This window comes from Drosophila albomicans, unplaced genomic scaffold (genome assembly GCF_009650485.2).
Source record: "Drosophila albomicans strain 15112-1751.03 unplaced genomic scaffold, ASM965048v2 utg000192l_pilon, whole genome shotgun sequence".
Classification (NCBI taxonomy): Eukaryota; Metazoa; Arthropoda; class Insecta; order Diptera; family Drosophilidae; genus Drosophila; species Drosophila albomicans.
The window spans coordinates 15,758-33,474 of NW_026263679.1; the positions used below are offsets into that span (position 1 = coordinate 15,758).

General features: G+C 41.7%; 1 protein-coding gene across 1 annotated transcript; it reads right to left on the bottom strand.

Moving 5' to 3' along the window:
- Positions 1-6,150: 6,150 nt before the first annotated feature.
- On the bottom strand, positions 6,151-7,339 carry LOC127566373 (uncharacterized). Its single transcript, XM_052008399.1, has 2 exons — positions 7,219-7,339; positions 6,151-7,075 (listed from the first exon to the last, which is right to left on the bottom strand). The coding sequence occupies exon 2, from the start codon at positions 6,719-6,721 to the stop codon at positions 6,290-6,292; it is 432 nt and encodes a 143-aa protein (XP_051864359.1). The 5' UTR covers positions 6,722-7,075; positions 7,219-7,339; the 3' UTR covers positions 6,151-6,289.
- Positions 7,340-17,717: the final 10,378 nt, after the last annotated feature.

Consider the following 17,717-nt stretch of genomic DNA (forward strand, 5'->3'; position numbering starts at 1 on the left):
TGCTTTTATCTGCTACTGGAATTGTAACTAGATATTTTGTAAGGTCGCATATTATAGTTATCGCATACTCATTACCATGTTCTGTTCGTGGTAATGGCCCAATTGTATCGATTAAAACAGTGTCGAAAGCTGTATTTGGGGTGTTTGTTATGATCATAGGGGCTTTTGTATGTGTTGTAGTTTTAGCTTTTTGGCAGTCTACACACGTTTTTACATAATTTTTAATGGTTTGAAGCATTTTTGGCCAATAGTATGATTTCTTTATTTTTGACAGGGTACGCGTAATCCCTGTATGGCCTCCTTCTATTGGATCGTTATGATATCTTAACAGGATTGCATTAATTTGACTTTTGTCATTTTTGTCTATGTGTCACTTTTTGTAATAGCGCTATTTTTATATTTATTAATTCTTTATTGCCCTTATTTTTAAATTCATTTAAAGTGACAGATTCGAAAATTTGTTCACTTGGTGACATCTGTAAGTTAATGATTTTGTGTATCCCGGCTTCTGAAATAAGCCTTTAAAAAAAATAATCTAAATCGAATTTTTCATTAGAATATAAATCTTTAATTGCAAATTGTGAAATTATTTGTTTTCCCTTTTTAAATATACATTTAAAATTGTTCATTTTTAATTTCACGAATTTCTTTACGTTGTTATTGCTAACAACTTCATAGACATTGGGCTCATATATATTTTCATGCATTTTAATTTTTTCATCTGCGCAGATGTTTTCCTGTATTTTTGATGATCTCGTTTGTACCATCAATATTTTTCTGTTCATTTGTATTAGTTCTTCTACGTTTATGCGAGATAATGCATCCGCAACGTGATTATCCTTCCCCTTGAGGTATTCAACTGTAAATTGATACTCTTCTAGATCTAATCTCATTCTAGTCAGCTTTGAAGATGAATTCTTCATTGAGAATAAGTATACTAACAGTCTATGGTCAGTTTTTACTAAGAAATGTCTTCCGTAAACATATGGTCTAAAATGTTTTATTGCCCAATGGATAGCGGCTAATTCTTGTTCTGTAGTTGATTTGTTGCTTTCTCCCTGTGTGAAAGCTCTCGATGCATATGCAATTGGTAGTTGCTCACCGTCGTACTCTTGAGATAGTACTGCACCACATGCATGTTTACTTGCATCTGTGGTTATGCAAAATTCTCTGCTGAAGTCAGGGTATTGCAATAATGTTGGTTTCATTAATGCCTTTTTAAGATATTTAAACGATTCTTCACATTCTTTAGTCCACTCGAATTGAACATTTTTATACCCGCTACCCATAGGGTAGAAGGGTATTATAACTTTGTGCCGGCAGGAAATGTATGTAACAGGTTGAAGGAGGCATCTCCGACCCTATAAAGTATATATATTCTTGATCAGCGTCAACAGCCGAGACGATCTAGCCATGTCCGTCTGTCCGTCTGTGTGTCTGTCCGTCTGTCCGTATGAAACACTGGATCTCAGAGACTATAAGAGATAGAGCTATAATTTTTTTTCGACAGCATTTGTTATGTTTGCACGCAGATCAAGTTTGTTTCAAATTTTTGCCACGCCCACTTCCGCCCCCGCAAATCAAAAAAATCGAATAATTTAAAAGCTAGAGTTGCGAATTTTGGTATATACAATATTTACTATAGTAGTTATGATTCCGATCAGATAAAAATTGTCGAAGTTATTAAAGAAATACTTTTGTATGGGCAAAAACGCCTACTTACTAGGGGTCTTAGTTGCTTTGGCTGACAATCTGGTATATTGTGCCGTCTATGGTATATTTTGAATGTGGTACTATGTCAATATACCAAATATACCATTTGGTTTATTTTTAGTATTTTTGCAGTATATTCGGTATATTTTGAGAAAATACCGCAAAATATGTTTCTTTAATTCAAAATGGGTAGCGGGTATCTCACAGTCGAGTACACTCGACTGTAGCTTTCTTACTTGTTCTTGCACAGTTTTGTCAAATGACGTGAATATTGTGCGAAATTATGAATGAATCTTCTGTAATAATTACAGAAAGCGACAAATCGTCGTGCACTATCTGCATCTGTTGGAGTTGGATAGTTTTTAATAACATCATATTTTTTTTCATCAGGAAGGATGCCATGGTCTGTACATTTATGGCCCAGAAATGTTACTTCGTGTAAAAAGAATGAACATTTCTCCGGGTTTAACTTAAGGTTGTGTTTTCTACAAAGTTCAAAAATATTTGTAAGATTTTTTAACATATGTTGTTTGGTACAACTATAACAACTAAGTCATCCATGTAGAGAAATGCTTGCGATGGTTCTAAACCAGAAAAAGCAAGTTGCATCATTCTCATGAATGAATTTGGTGCTACTTTTAGACCATATGGTAATCGCGTGAAGCGATATGAGCCATTGCTCGTAGAAAATGATGTTAGGTTCCTGGATTTATCTTCAAGTTCTATTTGATGAAATCCTGACATGAGATCGAGACATGAAAAATATTTAGCTCGACCTAATTGATCTAATATTTCTTCTATTCTTGGTAGTGGATATTTGTCTGCCAGAAGTTTTTTATTAATTTGTCGATAATGAACTACTAAACGCCATCTTTTTTCTTTTGAATTTGGAAGTGATTTCTTGGGAACCAAGAGAAGTGGGCTGTTATATTCTGATATAGATGGTTCGACTATACCGTCTTTTATCAGTTTTTCGACCTGTCTGTTTATTTCAGGGTTTTCTGTCTCTGCATTTCTATAGTTCTTAATATATACTGGAGTTTTATCAGCTAATCTTAATTTTTGTTTATAAAAATTATTGCTTGAAATAGCTTCTTTTTCTAGACCAAATATGTCACTATAATTGGTACATAACTCTGTGAGTTCTTCTTTAACATGTTCAGGGAATTGTAATTTATTTAGTACTTCTTTTGTTCTATTAATTTTATTACCATTTATTGATTTAATTTCGTAGTCGTCTATTGATTCGAATATGATATTTGGATTTTTAATATTTACATTCTTATCTGTTGTATTTAAAATGCGAACTATTGCACTATTACCTTTCACGATACTGTTAGCTATTAATACACTGGGATGAATTTCCTGGTTTGGTATTAATACAGTATCTTTATCAGTCCGAAGTGTAACTTTTCTCATTACTTCTGACCTTGCTGGTAATAACATTGAATTATCAATATCATTTTGCAATAGCGGTACATGTATTTGGTAATCTAACGTTCTTGGTTTTAATATTAGTTAATCGTTTTCGGTGTTCTTTTTACAGTTGAACTGTTTGCAGTAGCCGCAATTTTATTTTAACAAATAATACAAATTCCGATAATATTGTATAATAATATGGACCGGCAATTTACTGACTGGCGAGATCATAGATCTCCTTCACCGCCGATGACGCCTAAGACGCCTAGCACACCGCAAATATTTAATTTTGATAATACATCCCCAGATTCCCCAGCACCTACTGCGTTCTTTAGAGGTCTTAAGCTCAGTTTATTGGATGTACAACGGTCGCCAATACTACGTATGAACACATCGAGAAATTTTTCTGAGAATTTTATGCGCCTCCGGTCTGTCTTTTCACCCAAACGCTCGGAGGAAAATAAGTGAAAATACTTTGTAATAACGCCATTCAGAAGCTTCCCAGTCGAGCAGCCGATTCTTACATATATCTGATTCCATGGCTTATTTTGATGTTTGTTATTTATTTTTTAGAATTTGCTAAAGTAAAGCTAAAATATAATGTTTCAATTATGGATATTTTAAATATATATGAAGTTTTGATAATCTAATATGCAATTGAATTTTTTTTATAAAATCGAGTCCCAGAAATTCCGTCACAAGGTACGGGAAATTCGTTTTGGACTATTTGGAAGTTGTGACTGATTATGAAATAATCAAAGAGAAGATCTATTGCAGCTAATCCTATTGATTGTACAATTCCCTGACCAATTCCTGATATATTGGTTTTTAAATTTTCATTTATTTCTGAGCTTAAGTTGTTATCTTTTAGAATTGATATATTTGCTCCAGTATCGACTAATAAAGTTAGTATATTGTTATTTTTTCCGATTATGTATTCTTATTACGCTGCTGAGATTTAGATTTATATTAAATATTTTTTAGAGATTGGTTGCTCAAGGGGGCTTGAGGGTTTTCCGAGCTACCTTGTGTAACTCGTACTTGATTGTTATTATTGTGTCTTCTATTACCTCTATGTTGAGCCGCCTCTGTTTGAACCGCCTCTAGAGTTATTAGAGTTATAATTACTACTGCCACCATTGTTGTAATACCTTTGGCCGCCTCTGTTGTAGTTACGGCCTCTGAAATTTCCGCGACCACGGTTTCCACCGCGTTGAGCGTAATTTTGGTAATACATGATGGAGTGCTTTTCTCTCCGATATTTCATTTGACGTTTCTATGAATGCAGATATTGCGTCATCCATGTTGTCGAATGTATGAGCACGCAAAACTGCTCTTACTTCGTTGTGAATGCAATTTTTCTTCATTGCTGTCACCGCATGTTTGGTACTAAGCATTCTAGCACTAACCATACAATACATAGATGCTTCACCCAGAACAATTTTTTGTATCATCAAAAACAGTATTATTGCGACCCCAGTCGGGCCGTGCGTTGCGATTCGAACACCGAGCCTCTTCGGCTCATTCGAAAATTCGAAGTTCTAACGCAGCGCGCAGCGTTGAGTTCAGTCGCAGATCAAATGCGGAGCGATGAGCACGGGCGCATTTCGTTGCGCTCTGCTTTCGTTTCTATGTATGCGTGTATGTATCTACATGCTCGCCTATATTAGTATGTGTATGCATATGAAGTTTTGCAACGTGCAGTTGCCTCACTGACAAGCAGCTAGCGCACGTCAATTTTGTTTTGCCGCGACGAAAGTCTCGAAGATGAAGGCAACAACAATTGCTCGCGTTCTATATGTTTGCAGTTAAATGGCACTTGCACAAGGACCGCGTTGGCTCTGCTGGTGGTTTGCAAGCCCAACATGTTGAGGGTCCGGGTTCAAATCCCGATCGAGAATATATGCATATTTTGTTTTTTTTTAATGCGATTTAACTTATTTCATTCCCTTTCAAGTTTTACTGATAGAAGTAAAATTTAATAACGCATTGATTTTTGATGATTTACAAATTCCTTTTTGCAAATACTTTTTAAAAACTCTATTTAAAAAAAGTTTTAACTTTTGTTGATGCCAGATGATGGCAGGAGTGACCACTCAAAACAGCTGACAGTGTGGTCGCGATCGATTGATATCGATAGCGACAAAGTTAGTATACTGTGCGTGTGACCTTGTCACACGCGCAGTCACACTGATCTAGTTTATCCTCATGTTGGTCACCCTGCCCACTTTTTTAGTGCTTTTCATATAACATATGTTCTACTATTCTGACCGGCACAACAAGTGCATCTTTCAAGAGAGCAATAAAAATCAATTGTAAAGTTACAAATTCTACTAATTCGAAAGTGCAAGTGTTATTATTATTCTGAAGACGCCCCCCTACACATTTTGGTCCTTCGAGCCGGATATATGATTGGATTCGCTCGACCCCAGCAATAGCATTGGTTTTTTTCAAGATAAGTAATACACTTTCATACATTCTCCATACATTTTGTGCAAGTGTCGTGTTCGCGCCATATTCTTTTTCCTTGTACATTATATATGTATATGTGACACAGCATATATATAAGTACATAAGCGTTCTACCGGCTTTCTTTCCGCAATCTTTTCTACTTTGTGTATACTTTGCACAGTATATATATATATATATATATATCCTTATATGTATATGTATGTGTAAGTATCTATACAGTTTAAAAGAGTTCGCTTATATTTTCCTATTTGGCCGCTGTTGTATGTACTTTGTTACATTTCTGTCGTGTCGCGTTTGTCTGCTTTTTGACACACTCCAGTGTATGCAACCTCTTCGTGTTATTTTACTCTAAATAACAAGGAAGTTGCACTCTATTAAAAACAAACGCGCGTAGATCCACTACACTCCATATATATATATATATATATATATATATATATACATATATATATACACATATACACACGACACATATACATCCACATACGACACACACTCCGTACATACACGAACACTTCCATATACACTCCGTATACATTCCATATACACTCCGTATATAGTTGTGTCGGCTTTGTTCACTATCCTGTGATAGCCGAAGTTCCTTTCCATTTTTTGTGCTTGCTCTCGGCTGCCGAAGCGTAGTATGTCCAAAAGCCAAAAGAGTGAAAAGGACTCTAAACTTTCATTAAAGCTTCCGACCACAGCTCGTCGCCTGTCGTCCGCTTCGCCCGCTCCTTCGGGATCCAAATCCGACACTCCTGCCGCTCAACTCCGAGTCAAAGTTGATCGTCCGTCGCCGTCTGCTTCTTCTGCAACTACACGATCCGTCCAGGCTAAACTTAGCAACACCCGTGCGATGGCTCTCAGCAACTTCATCGCCGTCTCTGACAGACTGGTGCACTTTGAGAGTCGGGTCAGAGGGCCTGCAGCCGAAGACGACAATGTACACACGTACGAGATCCGTCGTGACCGCCTGCAAGCCCTCTGGGACAGTGTAGAGACCGCTTATGCCACGTGCGCTGATGCACTGCATCGAGACGGCGACAACGAAGGCATACAGGCCATGGAGGCCAAATATGACCACTGCTATGCAGTGTATGAGCGGTGTCTCGCCCATGTAAAGGGGCAAATTACCCAATTTTCCGAATCAACCAGGAGTGAAGCATCCGCTCCTCCTGTGTACTCCAGTGGCTGCCGGCTCCCTCCAATCGACACCGAAGTATTCCGTGGGGATTACTTGCGGTGGCCGACCTTCCGTGATCTTTTCACGGCCATCTACGTCAACAATCCGAGGTTGACTCCGGTTGAGAAACTATTCCATCTCAATTCAAAAACCGCAGATGAGGCCAATGAGATCGTAGCCAAATTTCCGCTGACGAACGATGGTTTCGCGTTGGCTTGGAGTGCTCTCTGCGAGCGATTCGAAAATAAGCGCTTGTTAATAACGAGCCAGTTAAAAATTCTCTTCAACCTGTCCACGCTGGAGCAGCGATTAAGGAGCTGCATGGCACAATTCAGCGGTGCTTGAGCGCTCTTGAGCTCTTGCTGCTCTCTGCGAGCGATTCGAAAATAAGCGCTTGTTAATAACGAGCCAGTTAAAAAATTCTCTTCAACCTGTCCACGGTTTCGCAAGAGTCTGGAGCAGCGATTAAGGAGCTGCATGGCACAATTCAGCGGTGCTTGACCGCTCTTGACCACTCAGACATTTCAGTCTCTAGTCCTTTCGCCGACTGCATCCTGGTATTTCTTTGCTCATCCAAGCTCCCCAAACTTACACTCTCACTATGGGAGCAATCATTGGTGGACAAGACCAAGATTCCCGCATGGCAGGACATGAGCACATTCCTCAACGAACGTTATCGTACGCTCGAGGCTGTTGAGGACGTGACGCAAAAAAACCTCGCAGAACTCTACCGCTGGACCATCCCGTCCACAGCAGAGTTCAAAGCGAATTAACTCTTTCAAGGCCCGAGTCACTCAGAGAGGCAAATCGTGTGACTTGTGCTCAAAAGAGAATCACCCTGTCCGGGTTTGTCCAAGCTTCCTTGAAATGTCGGTCGATGATCGGATGAGCTACATCAAACAGAAAAGTCTCTGTTTAAACTGTTTCGCAAGAGGTCACCAACTCCGAGAGTGTACGAGTGCGCACAATTGCTTGACATGCAAGAGGCGGCACCACACTCTTCTCCATCGGGGCGACAGTGCCCACAATGGTGCCTCTTCCTCTTCCACTCCATCCACACTTCCCAACATACAGTCCACTCCGAATCAATCGGCAACAAATGTACAAAATTACTTTGCCATTAACGCTCAGAACATCCTTCTCGGCACGGCGGTTGTCAATGTATGCCATCTAGGTACTACATACACCGCACGAGCACTAATCGACTCAGGGTCCGAAGCGACTTTCATTTCTGAGCGTTTATTCCAGCGCATAAAGTTGCCATTCCAATCCGTGCAAGCCCAAGTATCCGGGCTGAATCATGCAATTGCGGCCCAACCGCAGAAGTTATGCAACTTCAGCATTGGTTGTCCAACGAAGCCGAGGCTCCACATCGAGACCTCAGCGTTCGTTATTCCACAACTGGCAGACAAGCAGCCATCATTCCGAGTGCCGAAAGGGTTCCTAAAGGATCTACCAGCGATTGAACTGGCAGATCCAAACTTCTACAAAGGTGCTCAGATTGACATCTTAATTGGCGCGGATATCCTTCCGTCAGTCATCCTGAGCGGTACCCGGCCAAACATTTGTGGCTCACTCCTTGGCCAACAAACCGTGTTTGGTTGGATTCTCACCGGCCCCGTCTCCCAGAATGTGTCGACAACTGTCTCTGCGTTTTCGACAAGAGTCGCTATCCAAGCAGACGATTAACTCGACAGACTAAGCTCCAAAGTTTGGGAGGCGGAGGATATTCCGTCGAAGCTGGTTAGCTGCGAAAACACAACTTCACGCAGCAGATGTGGCAGATCTCGGGTGACTCTTCCATTCCGGAAGCCCGTCACCACTCCTAATTTGTATCTGCCTCATCATTCATCCAAACCAGATAGGCATCGACACAAAGACGAACAACCTCCTACTTCGTTTCTCTATTCGTCGTCCTGTGCTGTCCTATACTGTAAAGAAGCTACTGTAATAATCATTTGTTCTTGTTTCACTCCATGTTGTATGCCCTTCTCCGTGTGGATGGGCCTCAACTCTATTACATGATTGCTGCCATGGGACCCAAGTACCAGAAATTTATTTGGTGGAACCAGCCAAATACGTGAATGTCAAGTCGTCAGTGACGACGCGACGACCAGCCGGAAACGACTCGATCTTGAATTCCAGCACGGCCACGTTCCCGCTCGCCGTCGCCCACGAGCAGGCCTCACCTCTGGGGAGTTTCCAACTTCGCTCACATCCTTGCCCCCTCCGTCCCTGGTGCTCGGCACTGATGTGTATCCTCACATCATTCAACATGGCATCCTGCCGAGCACCAACGATTTGCCAATGGCCCAGAATTGGATTCTGTCCAGTCCATGTGGACAATAAATCCGTTTGCAACTCATTGCAAGGGGGGGAGGATGTTGATGCCAGATGATGGCAGGAGTGACCACTCAAAACAGCTGACAGTGTGGTCGCGATCGATTGATATCGATAGCGACAAAGTTAGTATACTGTGCGTGTGACCTTGTCACACGCGCAGTCACACTGATCTAGTTTATCCTCATGTTGGTCACCCTGCCCACTTTTTAGTGCTTTTCAAATTTTAATTTTCGCTAGAAAATTTTCTAATAAATTAAAATTAAAACTGGTAAAAAATTTAAATATAAATATTAAAAACATATATAATTATTATTTTATTGTAATTATGTTTTTAATATTTTTCTGTAATTGTATTATATTGTATAAATTGTATTATTACATGATTTACAAACATGTATTTATTAAAACAAACTTTTAAAACTAAATTACCAAAATGAATTTATCTTTTAAAAAAAGATTGAACTTTATAATAATAATAATAATTGTATTATTTATATTTTCTCTAATTTCCTGAAATGTTATTGTTATCTTAAAATGTAAAAAACAAAATTTAAAGTTAAATCTTTTTTAAATAGAGTTTTTAAAAAGTATTTGCAAAAAGGGAATTTGTAAAATCATCAAAAATCAATGCGTTATTAAATTTTACTTCTATCAGTAAACTTGAAAGGGAATGAAAAAAGTTAAATCGCATTAAAAAAAAACAAAATATGCATATATTCTCGATCGGGATTTGAAACCGGACCCTCAACATGTTGGGCTTGCAAACCACCAGCAGAGCCAACGCGGTCCTTGTGCAAGTGCCATTTAACTGCAAACATATAGAACGCGAGCAATTGTTGTTGCCTTCATCTTCGAGACTTTCGTCGCGGCAAAACAAAATTGACGTGCGCTAGCTGCTTGTCAGTGAGGCAACTGCACGTTGCAAAACTTCATATGCATACACATACTAATATAGGCGAGCATGTAGATACATACACGCATACATAGAAACGAAAGCAGAGCGCAACGAAATGCGCCCGTGCTCATCGCTCCGCATTTGATCTGCGACTGAACTCAACGCTGCGCGCTGCGGTAGAACTTCGAATTTTCGAATGAGCCGAAGAGGCTCGGTGTTCGAATCGCAACGCACGGCCCGACTGGGGTCGCAATAATACTGTTTTTGATGATACAAAAAATTGTTCTGGGTGAAGCATCTATGTATTGTATGGTTAGTGATTCTAGCTTGTTCCATGCTGAATTCTTGTTCAATATATGCTCCTTCTAGAGCTTTAGCTAGCTTTTCTACCTCTTGGGTATAGACATTAGCTGTTTTGTTATTCTGCGTAAGATTCAATAACCTTGCAGATAGATTGTTAATAGACTCACCTTTAACATTATCTTTAAGTCGTTTGATGATTTGGTCTATTGTATTTTCGGTCCCTATTAAGTTTCTTGCTGTTCCTTTTAACTTTGTTTTTATTAATGATACAGCTAAAAGTTCATGTGCGCCTTGAATTTCTTTTATTATTTCTAATGCATCTATAAAACTACGTAAGTTTTCAGCTTTTCCGTTGAACTCCGGTATAAGCCTAGATGCAGTATTTATAAATTCAATATTTGTCTGCGCCATGATTGCTGGTTTCTGTTCTATTACTGAATTTGATTCTGATTCTGACCAGTATTCTTCTTCGTCTTCTTCTACTACTAGTAAATTTATTACCGCAGGTATGGTAAGATCGTGATCTTTCTCTTTAATTTCCTGTTCGGTATTTTCTAAATTATCGTCTTCTACTGGGTTTAAATCGTCCTGGTCTATTAGTTCTAGTTCTTCATTAGTTCTAACAAACAAAGTGGTATTTAATATAGTCGATATCGATATATCCAAGTTATACCTCCTTTGTATTGATATTAAATTTGATCGAAACTTGATCAACAGTTTAGATACCAATGACCAGTGTGCTTGATTTAATTTTCCCCTGTTGTTATGTATTAGTATTCGTGCTTCATTAAAGCAATCCACTAATATCTTAGCATGCTTGTTAACTGTATCAGCTAAAATATTTCTATTCTGAGATAAGAATTTGTATGACTTATCAAATTTTATTGTGATACTCTGTAGGTTTTCTCTTATATGTTGCCATTCCATATTAAGTAATAAGACGTATAATAATCTAACTCATGCTCAACAACTCTCAACTTTCAGAATTACTATTATTATTCAAAAATTAGTAATTAATGTTTTTATTGTATTTATTTATTAGTAATTCTTATTTATTAATCATTCATTTACTCTTTGTTTCTATTTTTTTTTCATATTTCTTTTTTCATATTTTTTTTTTTTAATTTTATCTAAATTATTTGCCTGGCTTATATATTTTTTCTTTAGATTGCCACGATTATTATTAAAAGAATACTATATGTAAATGCCAAGTCAATCGTACTTGACTCTACCTTATTTTTTCAGTGAAGTACAGTTGTGTAAATATTTGCTTATTGCATTTGTTTCAATGCTCATAAAAAAAAATTATGTTTTACAATTGTTTTTCCTGTCTAATATTTCGTATGGCTTTATTGGGCCATACTTCTTGCCGGTCGACTCAATTGTCGTCGGGCATTACAAAATATACTTAGTATTTAATTTAATTTTTTTAATTTAACCCTTTCGGGACGGGTTTTCTTTCGGAAACCAAGATAGTTAGAGAAAATCCTTTTTCAGATTCTGAAAGATGAGTAAAAAATAATTATGTACTGCATTCTTGGAAATCCTGAATTCGTCCTTTTATCCTGGGACATATAATCCCAATCCGAAGATATTCACCGTTACTTTTTTGTTTACATTATGAAATAGACACTTAAAACTGTGTTTGGGATATTTCACAAGTGCTCTAGCATTAAAATTATAGAAAATACGATGCAATGAAAAATTTTGGGACGTATTGTCCAAGTATGCAATGAAAAATTTTGGGACGTATTGTCCCAGTAGTCCCGAAAGGGTTAAATATATTTTGCTGCAGTCCTGCGCCTTGGTGTGCTGCCAGCATCTACGCTCTAAGTAGCGCTGTCGGTCTCTATGGTCAACTTGACGCGTTGACGGTGCCGGCGCTGGTTGCGCAGGCTCTCCTTGGCCCGGGGGAGGGCGGTGCCGGTGATGGTTCACCGATGTTTTGTTTTTTCTTCTCTATTGATGGCCGAGGCAGGTGCCTAGGCAATGCGGGCTTCCCAGTGGTCCCTCACAGTCCGCAGGGCATCTTGGAGTAGGCTTCGGTAATTGCTTCGGTGAATGACGGTGTGTTTTAGTGATGGTTTTCTGCATAGTTGTGGTACAGGGTTGGTTTTTTGACTTTAAGAATTCCTCAAGCGCCCGTAGCTCAGCGGTGAGAACATTTGCCTTTGCCCACGTGGGAGGGTTTTTTGGACTTATACAAAATCTGAACGAGTTCAGAAATTCGTTTTCTAGTTCTCTCCTTTAAACCGCTTCTTCGGGTTTTTCGCTTCTGAATTCCGTCCATACCCTGTACTCACTCAGAAAGAATGTTGGAACACCTCCGCTCCGCCGACCGAAAAAGCACTCATATGACCCAAATCCAGATACTCTTCAATAACGGAGTCACATTGGTCCTTCGAGCCGGATTCATCATTATCATCGGTATTCCAGCATACTCCGCAGATAAGTACCACTAGTTTTTACTTCTTTCCTATTCCTTCTTCCACGATCGTCCGCCCCTTGAGTTCCGCCATATTGCGCAAACGTTTTCCAATAGCTTTTGCCAAATTGCCTTCTTTTTTCTTCGGACGACCTTTTCTATGGTTTTTTTTTCCTATATACATATATAATAAATTATTATATCTGTTTTTTTCGCCAATCGCGTACGTATGTATGCATGTGTGTTTTTCTTTTTTTCGTGAGTGCAAGTGCAAGTGCAGTGACAAGTGAAAATTATTCAGACAGATACATATACTAAAGTGCGAAGATTATATATTGTATACTCCATACATATGTATATAAGCATACGAATTAATTAATTTAAATCCAAGCTGTGTACCGGCATTTCGTTTTGCTTAATTCTTGTTCGTTTGTACGTTTGTATGTCGCGATAATTGCCGACATACATACATACACACATATTTGGTGCACTCTCTTTTTGTCCGCAAGCGCACCGGCTTGCAGCCGCGCTTGCTCTCGCGCTCTCTCACCACGCACACATGTACTCTTGTGCAATCGCTGTTGTCCGCATCGGCTTGCAGCCGCACTTGCTCTCGCTCTCTTTTTTGTTACATACAAACATATGTACGTGCACTTCGCTTGCTTAGACGTTGGCAGCGCAGTGCAAGCATACATACATACATACGTACATACTGTTGTGCATGCTTAACAGCGTGCATAAGTACTTCTGCGAGTGAAGTAACAGATTGGCAGGGCAGCAGTAGTCGCACTCGACATACCCTACCCTTTCTTTGATTTTTTTTTGCCAAGTGATATATTCAGTGTATGTATTATAATAATAATAATTTTAAGAGCAACTCCCAGCTCAAGTGTCGGTGTATAGGCTTTACTCCAGCCACATATACACACCTACATATAGACACAATTTTAATTCCATCACATATTAAATATCCATATATAATATAAATAATTTTTTATTTGTTGTGACTATTTATTGTGTTTTCCATCCAGCGCATTTTAACCACATTTGTGTTTTTTCCAGCATATTGTGTTTTTGGTATTTTTTGTGTGCATTTTTTGTTCTTGCATTCGACAAACATTTGCTTGATTGTCGCGGGAAATTTCCCCCGCCCCCTCCCTTTGCTTTCGTCGCCTGTGTCCGCAGTCCGTACCCATTTGGGTGTAAAATATTTCAGCACAGCCTGTGGTATTTTTTCCAGTATTTTTTTTTTTTTTGTATATTTTTTACTAGTTGCTACGTTCCTTCCGTCTCGTTTACACCATCTGGACCGTTTTCCTGACAGAAAAAAAAACCAAGTTCCATTTGGTATTTTTTTGGTATATTTTTTTGTGATTTTCTGGTTTTCAAACCAGCGACTTTCTATCTTCCGTGCGTAGCATGTCATTGGGCAACCCCGATAAGAATAAAGCTAAGCTGTCCGTGCCTTCTACTAGTGCCGCTAGAACTTCGATTAGCCCCCCTTTGCCTAGATCCAAGAAGGAGTCGGCTCTTCGTGCATCCAGCACATCGCCGGTTCACACCAAAAGGGAGGTCCCCGCACAGTCAGCTAGTGTTTCGCCCACTTCCGGTACCAAGCCTCTGATCCTCGTCACGAAACCTCCGTCTGATCTTCCGTCCCAATTCCTCGGCTGCCAATTGCTACTCGTTCGCATAAGGTAGTAGATTCGGCATTGACCAAGTTCATCGCCGCAACTGACCGTATCAGTCACTTTGCGACGCGAGTCAACAAGCCTTCTACTGACAGCCCGTCCCTGTACACGTGCCAGGTCCGGAGGGACCAGATGCGTGCCTTGTGGGACAAGGTCGAGAAGGAGTACGAGGCTTGCTCCTGCGTCATGTCGGATGAAATGACGACAGACGAGTTGCCTACTATTCAGGCAAAATATGATTACTGCTATCTTCTCTATGAGCAGTGTTCTGCTCAGTTAAGTGAGCAAATAGCTGATGCCTCCCAGGCACTCACTCCTCGTACACCCGTACAACCGCAAGCCGTGCAGTTCATGTCCACAGGGTGTCGCTTACCTCCGTGCGACACCGAAGTTTTCTGAGGCGATTACACTCGCTGGCCCACCTTCCGAGACTTATTCACGGCTATTTACAAAACCCAAGACTGTCGGAAGTTGAGAAACTTTTCTATCTCAACTCCAAGACCAGCTGTGAAGCCCATGCCATTGTGTCAAAGTCTCCTTTGACCAATGAAGGGTTTCAGTCGGCGTGGTCCAGCTTGACTGAGCGTTTCGAGAACAAACGGTTGCTCGTAAACAGTCAGCTGAGAATCCTTTTCAATTTGCCCGCCATTGGGCAAGAGTCGGGTGCAGCCATTCAGAAGTTGCAGAGCACCATCCAAGGGTGCCTGACGGCCTTAGAGCACTCAAGGATCAACACGGAGAATTGGGATTGCATCCTGGTTTTCTTTCTTTCGAGGCTCCCCAAATTGACCCTTTCTCTTTGGGAACAGTCCATACAAAATAAGAGCGACATTCCAACGTGGGTTGACATGAACGCTTTCCTTCTAGAGCGGTATCGCACCCTAGAAGCGATAGCGGAAGTGTCAGCCAGCACGAGCGCTCCGACGGTTTCACGGGCCTCACGCAAGGCCCCCGTCGCCAAGCAGGTCAGCTCCTTTGAGAGTCGGGTGACTTCAAAAACCCACACAAGGTGTTCTGCTCAGCACAGCTGTCATTCACGTATGCCATCTCGGCGTCCGCTATATACAGCTCGGGCTCTGATAGATTCCGGATCAGAAGCCACCTTCCTCTCAGAAAAGTTGTTCAAGCGCTTGAGGATGCCGTATACATCCGTGCAAGCCCGCGTCTCGGGGCTGACTCAAGCTGTGGCAGCCCAGCCTCGAAAGTTTTGCCAATTCTTAATTGGCTCCCCGGTCAGCCCCGATTTGCAGATCGAGGCGTCGGCGTACGTCCTCCCCCAGTTAGCGGGGAATCTGCCCTCATGTACCGTCCCACAAACACTCCTCGAAAATCTGCCAAGCATCCAGCTGGCAGACCCCAAATTCTTTGAGAGTTCGCAGATTGATGTGCTACTAGGCGCTGATATCCTCCCGTCCATTCTACTTGGCGGCTCTCATCCTATCATTTGTGGGACTTTCCTCGGTCAGGAGACCATTTTTCGGTTGGATCCTGACTGGCCCTGTGTCGGGATCCATTTCAAAGTCCATTTCGGCTCGACTGTCCGTCGAACGAACTCCGCCACTGGAGGAACTCCTCTCCAAAATTTTGGGAGGTGGAGGACCTGCCGGCTAGCCCAGCGAAAGAATCTGACCTTTTCTGTGAGGCTAACTTTAACGCCACGACCGTGCGAACCTCAACGGGTCGCTACATGGTCACGCTCCCATTCCGCGATCCTGGTCACGTTGACCTGGGTCACTCGAGGGCTACCGCTCTCGCTCAGTTCCTGAGAAACGAGAGCCGTTTAAAGAGAAACGACTCTCTGAAGGAACAATATGACTCCGTTATTCAAGAGTATCTGGATTTGGGTCATATGACTCAAGTCCCCCCATCCAGTTCCGGCAACTACTGCCAGTTCGAGTGGATCTCGAACTCGAAAGATGCGCTGAGAAGAATCCCTAAGGATCACTTGCTCTGTGCAGACTTCCTCGAGATCGACGAAGCTAGTGTCGCAAAGACGCTAGGTATTCGAAGGCGGGCCACGTCCGACGAGTTCTTTTTCAACATCGCCGAGATGGTGTCCAAACCATCTTTCAGCAAGAGAGAAGTGCTGTCACAGATCGCCAAGTTGTGCGACCCAGCAGGTTGGCTTGCTCCCGTGGTCATTTGGGCCAAGATTTTCATGCAGGAAATCTGGAAGCAAGAAATCGGCTGGGACGACTCCTTACCGGCGGATCTCACAGAGCAGTGGACCAGTTTTTTGCGAAATTATTCGTCCTTGCAGGACATCCGCATTCCCAGATGGACCAAGTACACTCCTGGCGCAAAAATCCAATTCCACGGTTTTTGCGACGCCTCTCAGAGCGCGTATGGAGCCGCTCTTTATGCACGTGTGGAAACAGCGGGGCAAGTGTCCGTGAGTCTCCTAGCAGCGAAGACTAGAGTTGCACCTATCAAGACGGTCTCTCTACCTCGTCTTGAGCTGTGCGGAGCTCTCCTGTTGGCAGAATTTTCCACCGCCCTCCTACCACATTTTCCCACCCCCGACGCTGTGGACAGATTCCACTATAGTTCTGGCATGGCTGGATAAGCAGCCATGCAAGTGGACCACTTTCGTGGCGAACCGAGTGGCCAAGATTCACTCGGTGAATGGCACTTGGCAACATGTTCGTTCCGAACACAATCCAGCCGATCTGGCGAGCCGCGGTGTCTCGCCGCAAGAGTTATTGGCCAGTCGCCTTTGGTGGCAGGGGCCTGAATGGCTGACGCACTCACCAGCGCAGTGGCCTTCACCAGACATTGGGCTCGATACTGAATTGGAGTGTCGAGCGGTGAAGGTCCATGCAGCGCAAGTCCTGTGTGAGGACTTTCTCGACCGTTTCTCCAGGTTCGATCGAGCGCTCCGAGTGTTTGCGTATGTGCGAAGGTTTGCCCAGCGTTGCCGCCATCCCAAGGTCCCATTTCCAGAGACTTTCAGCTCTCAAGAGCTTGCAGAAGCTCAAGAGAGGCTGATTGTACAGGCTCAGAATCGGGTATACACGAAAGAGTGTGCTTCCCTCCGATCCCATAACCGTTTAGTCGGGTCAAGCGATATACTAAGCTTGTATCCGTTCCTTGACAAGCAAGGTGTCCTGCGTTCCTGTGGACACGTAAGAGCGTCCACCTCCTTATCCTACGACGAACGGCATCCAATAATACTCCCGTTCGGCTGCGTGTTTTCACGCCTCCTGGTTTCGTTCACGCATCAAGTCTCCCTCCATGGAGGCAACCAATTGGTGATGCGGCTGGTTCTGGATT

Bases quoted from the DNA above. Each gene is read 5' to 3' on its own strand.
- LOC127566373 (XM_052008399.1), bottom strand. From the start codon at position 6,721: ATGGGCGAGACACCGCTCATACACTGCATAGCAGTGGTCATATTTGGC.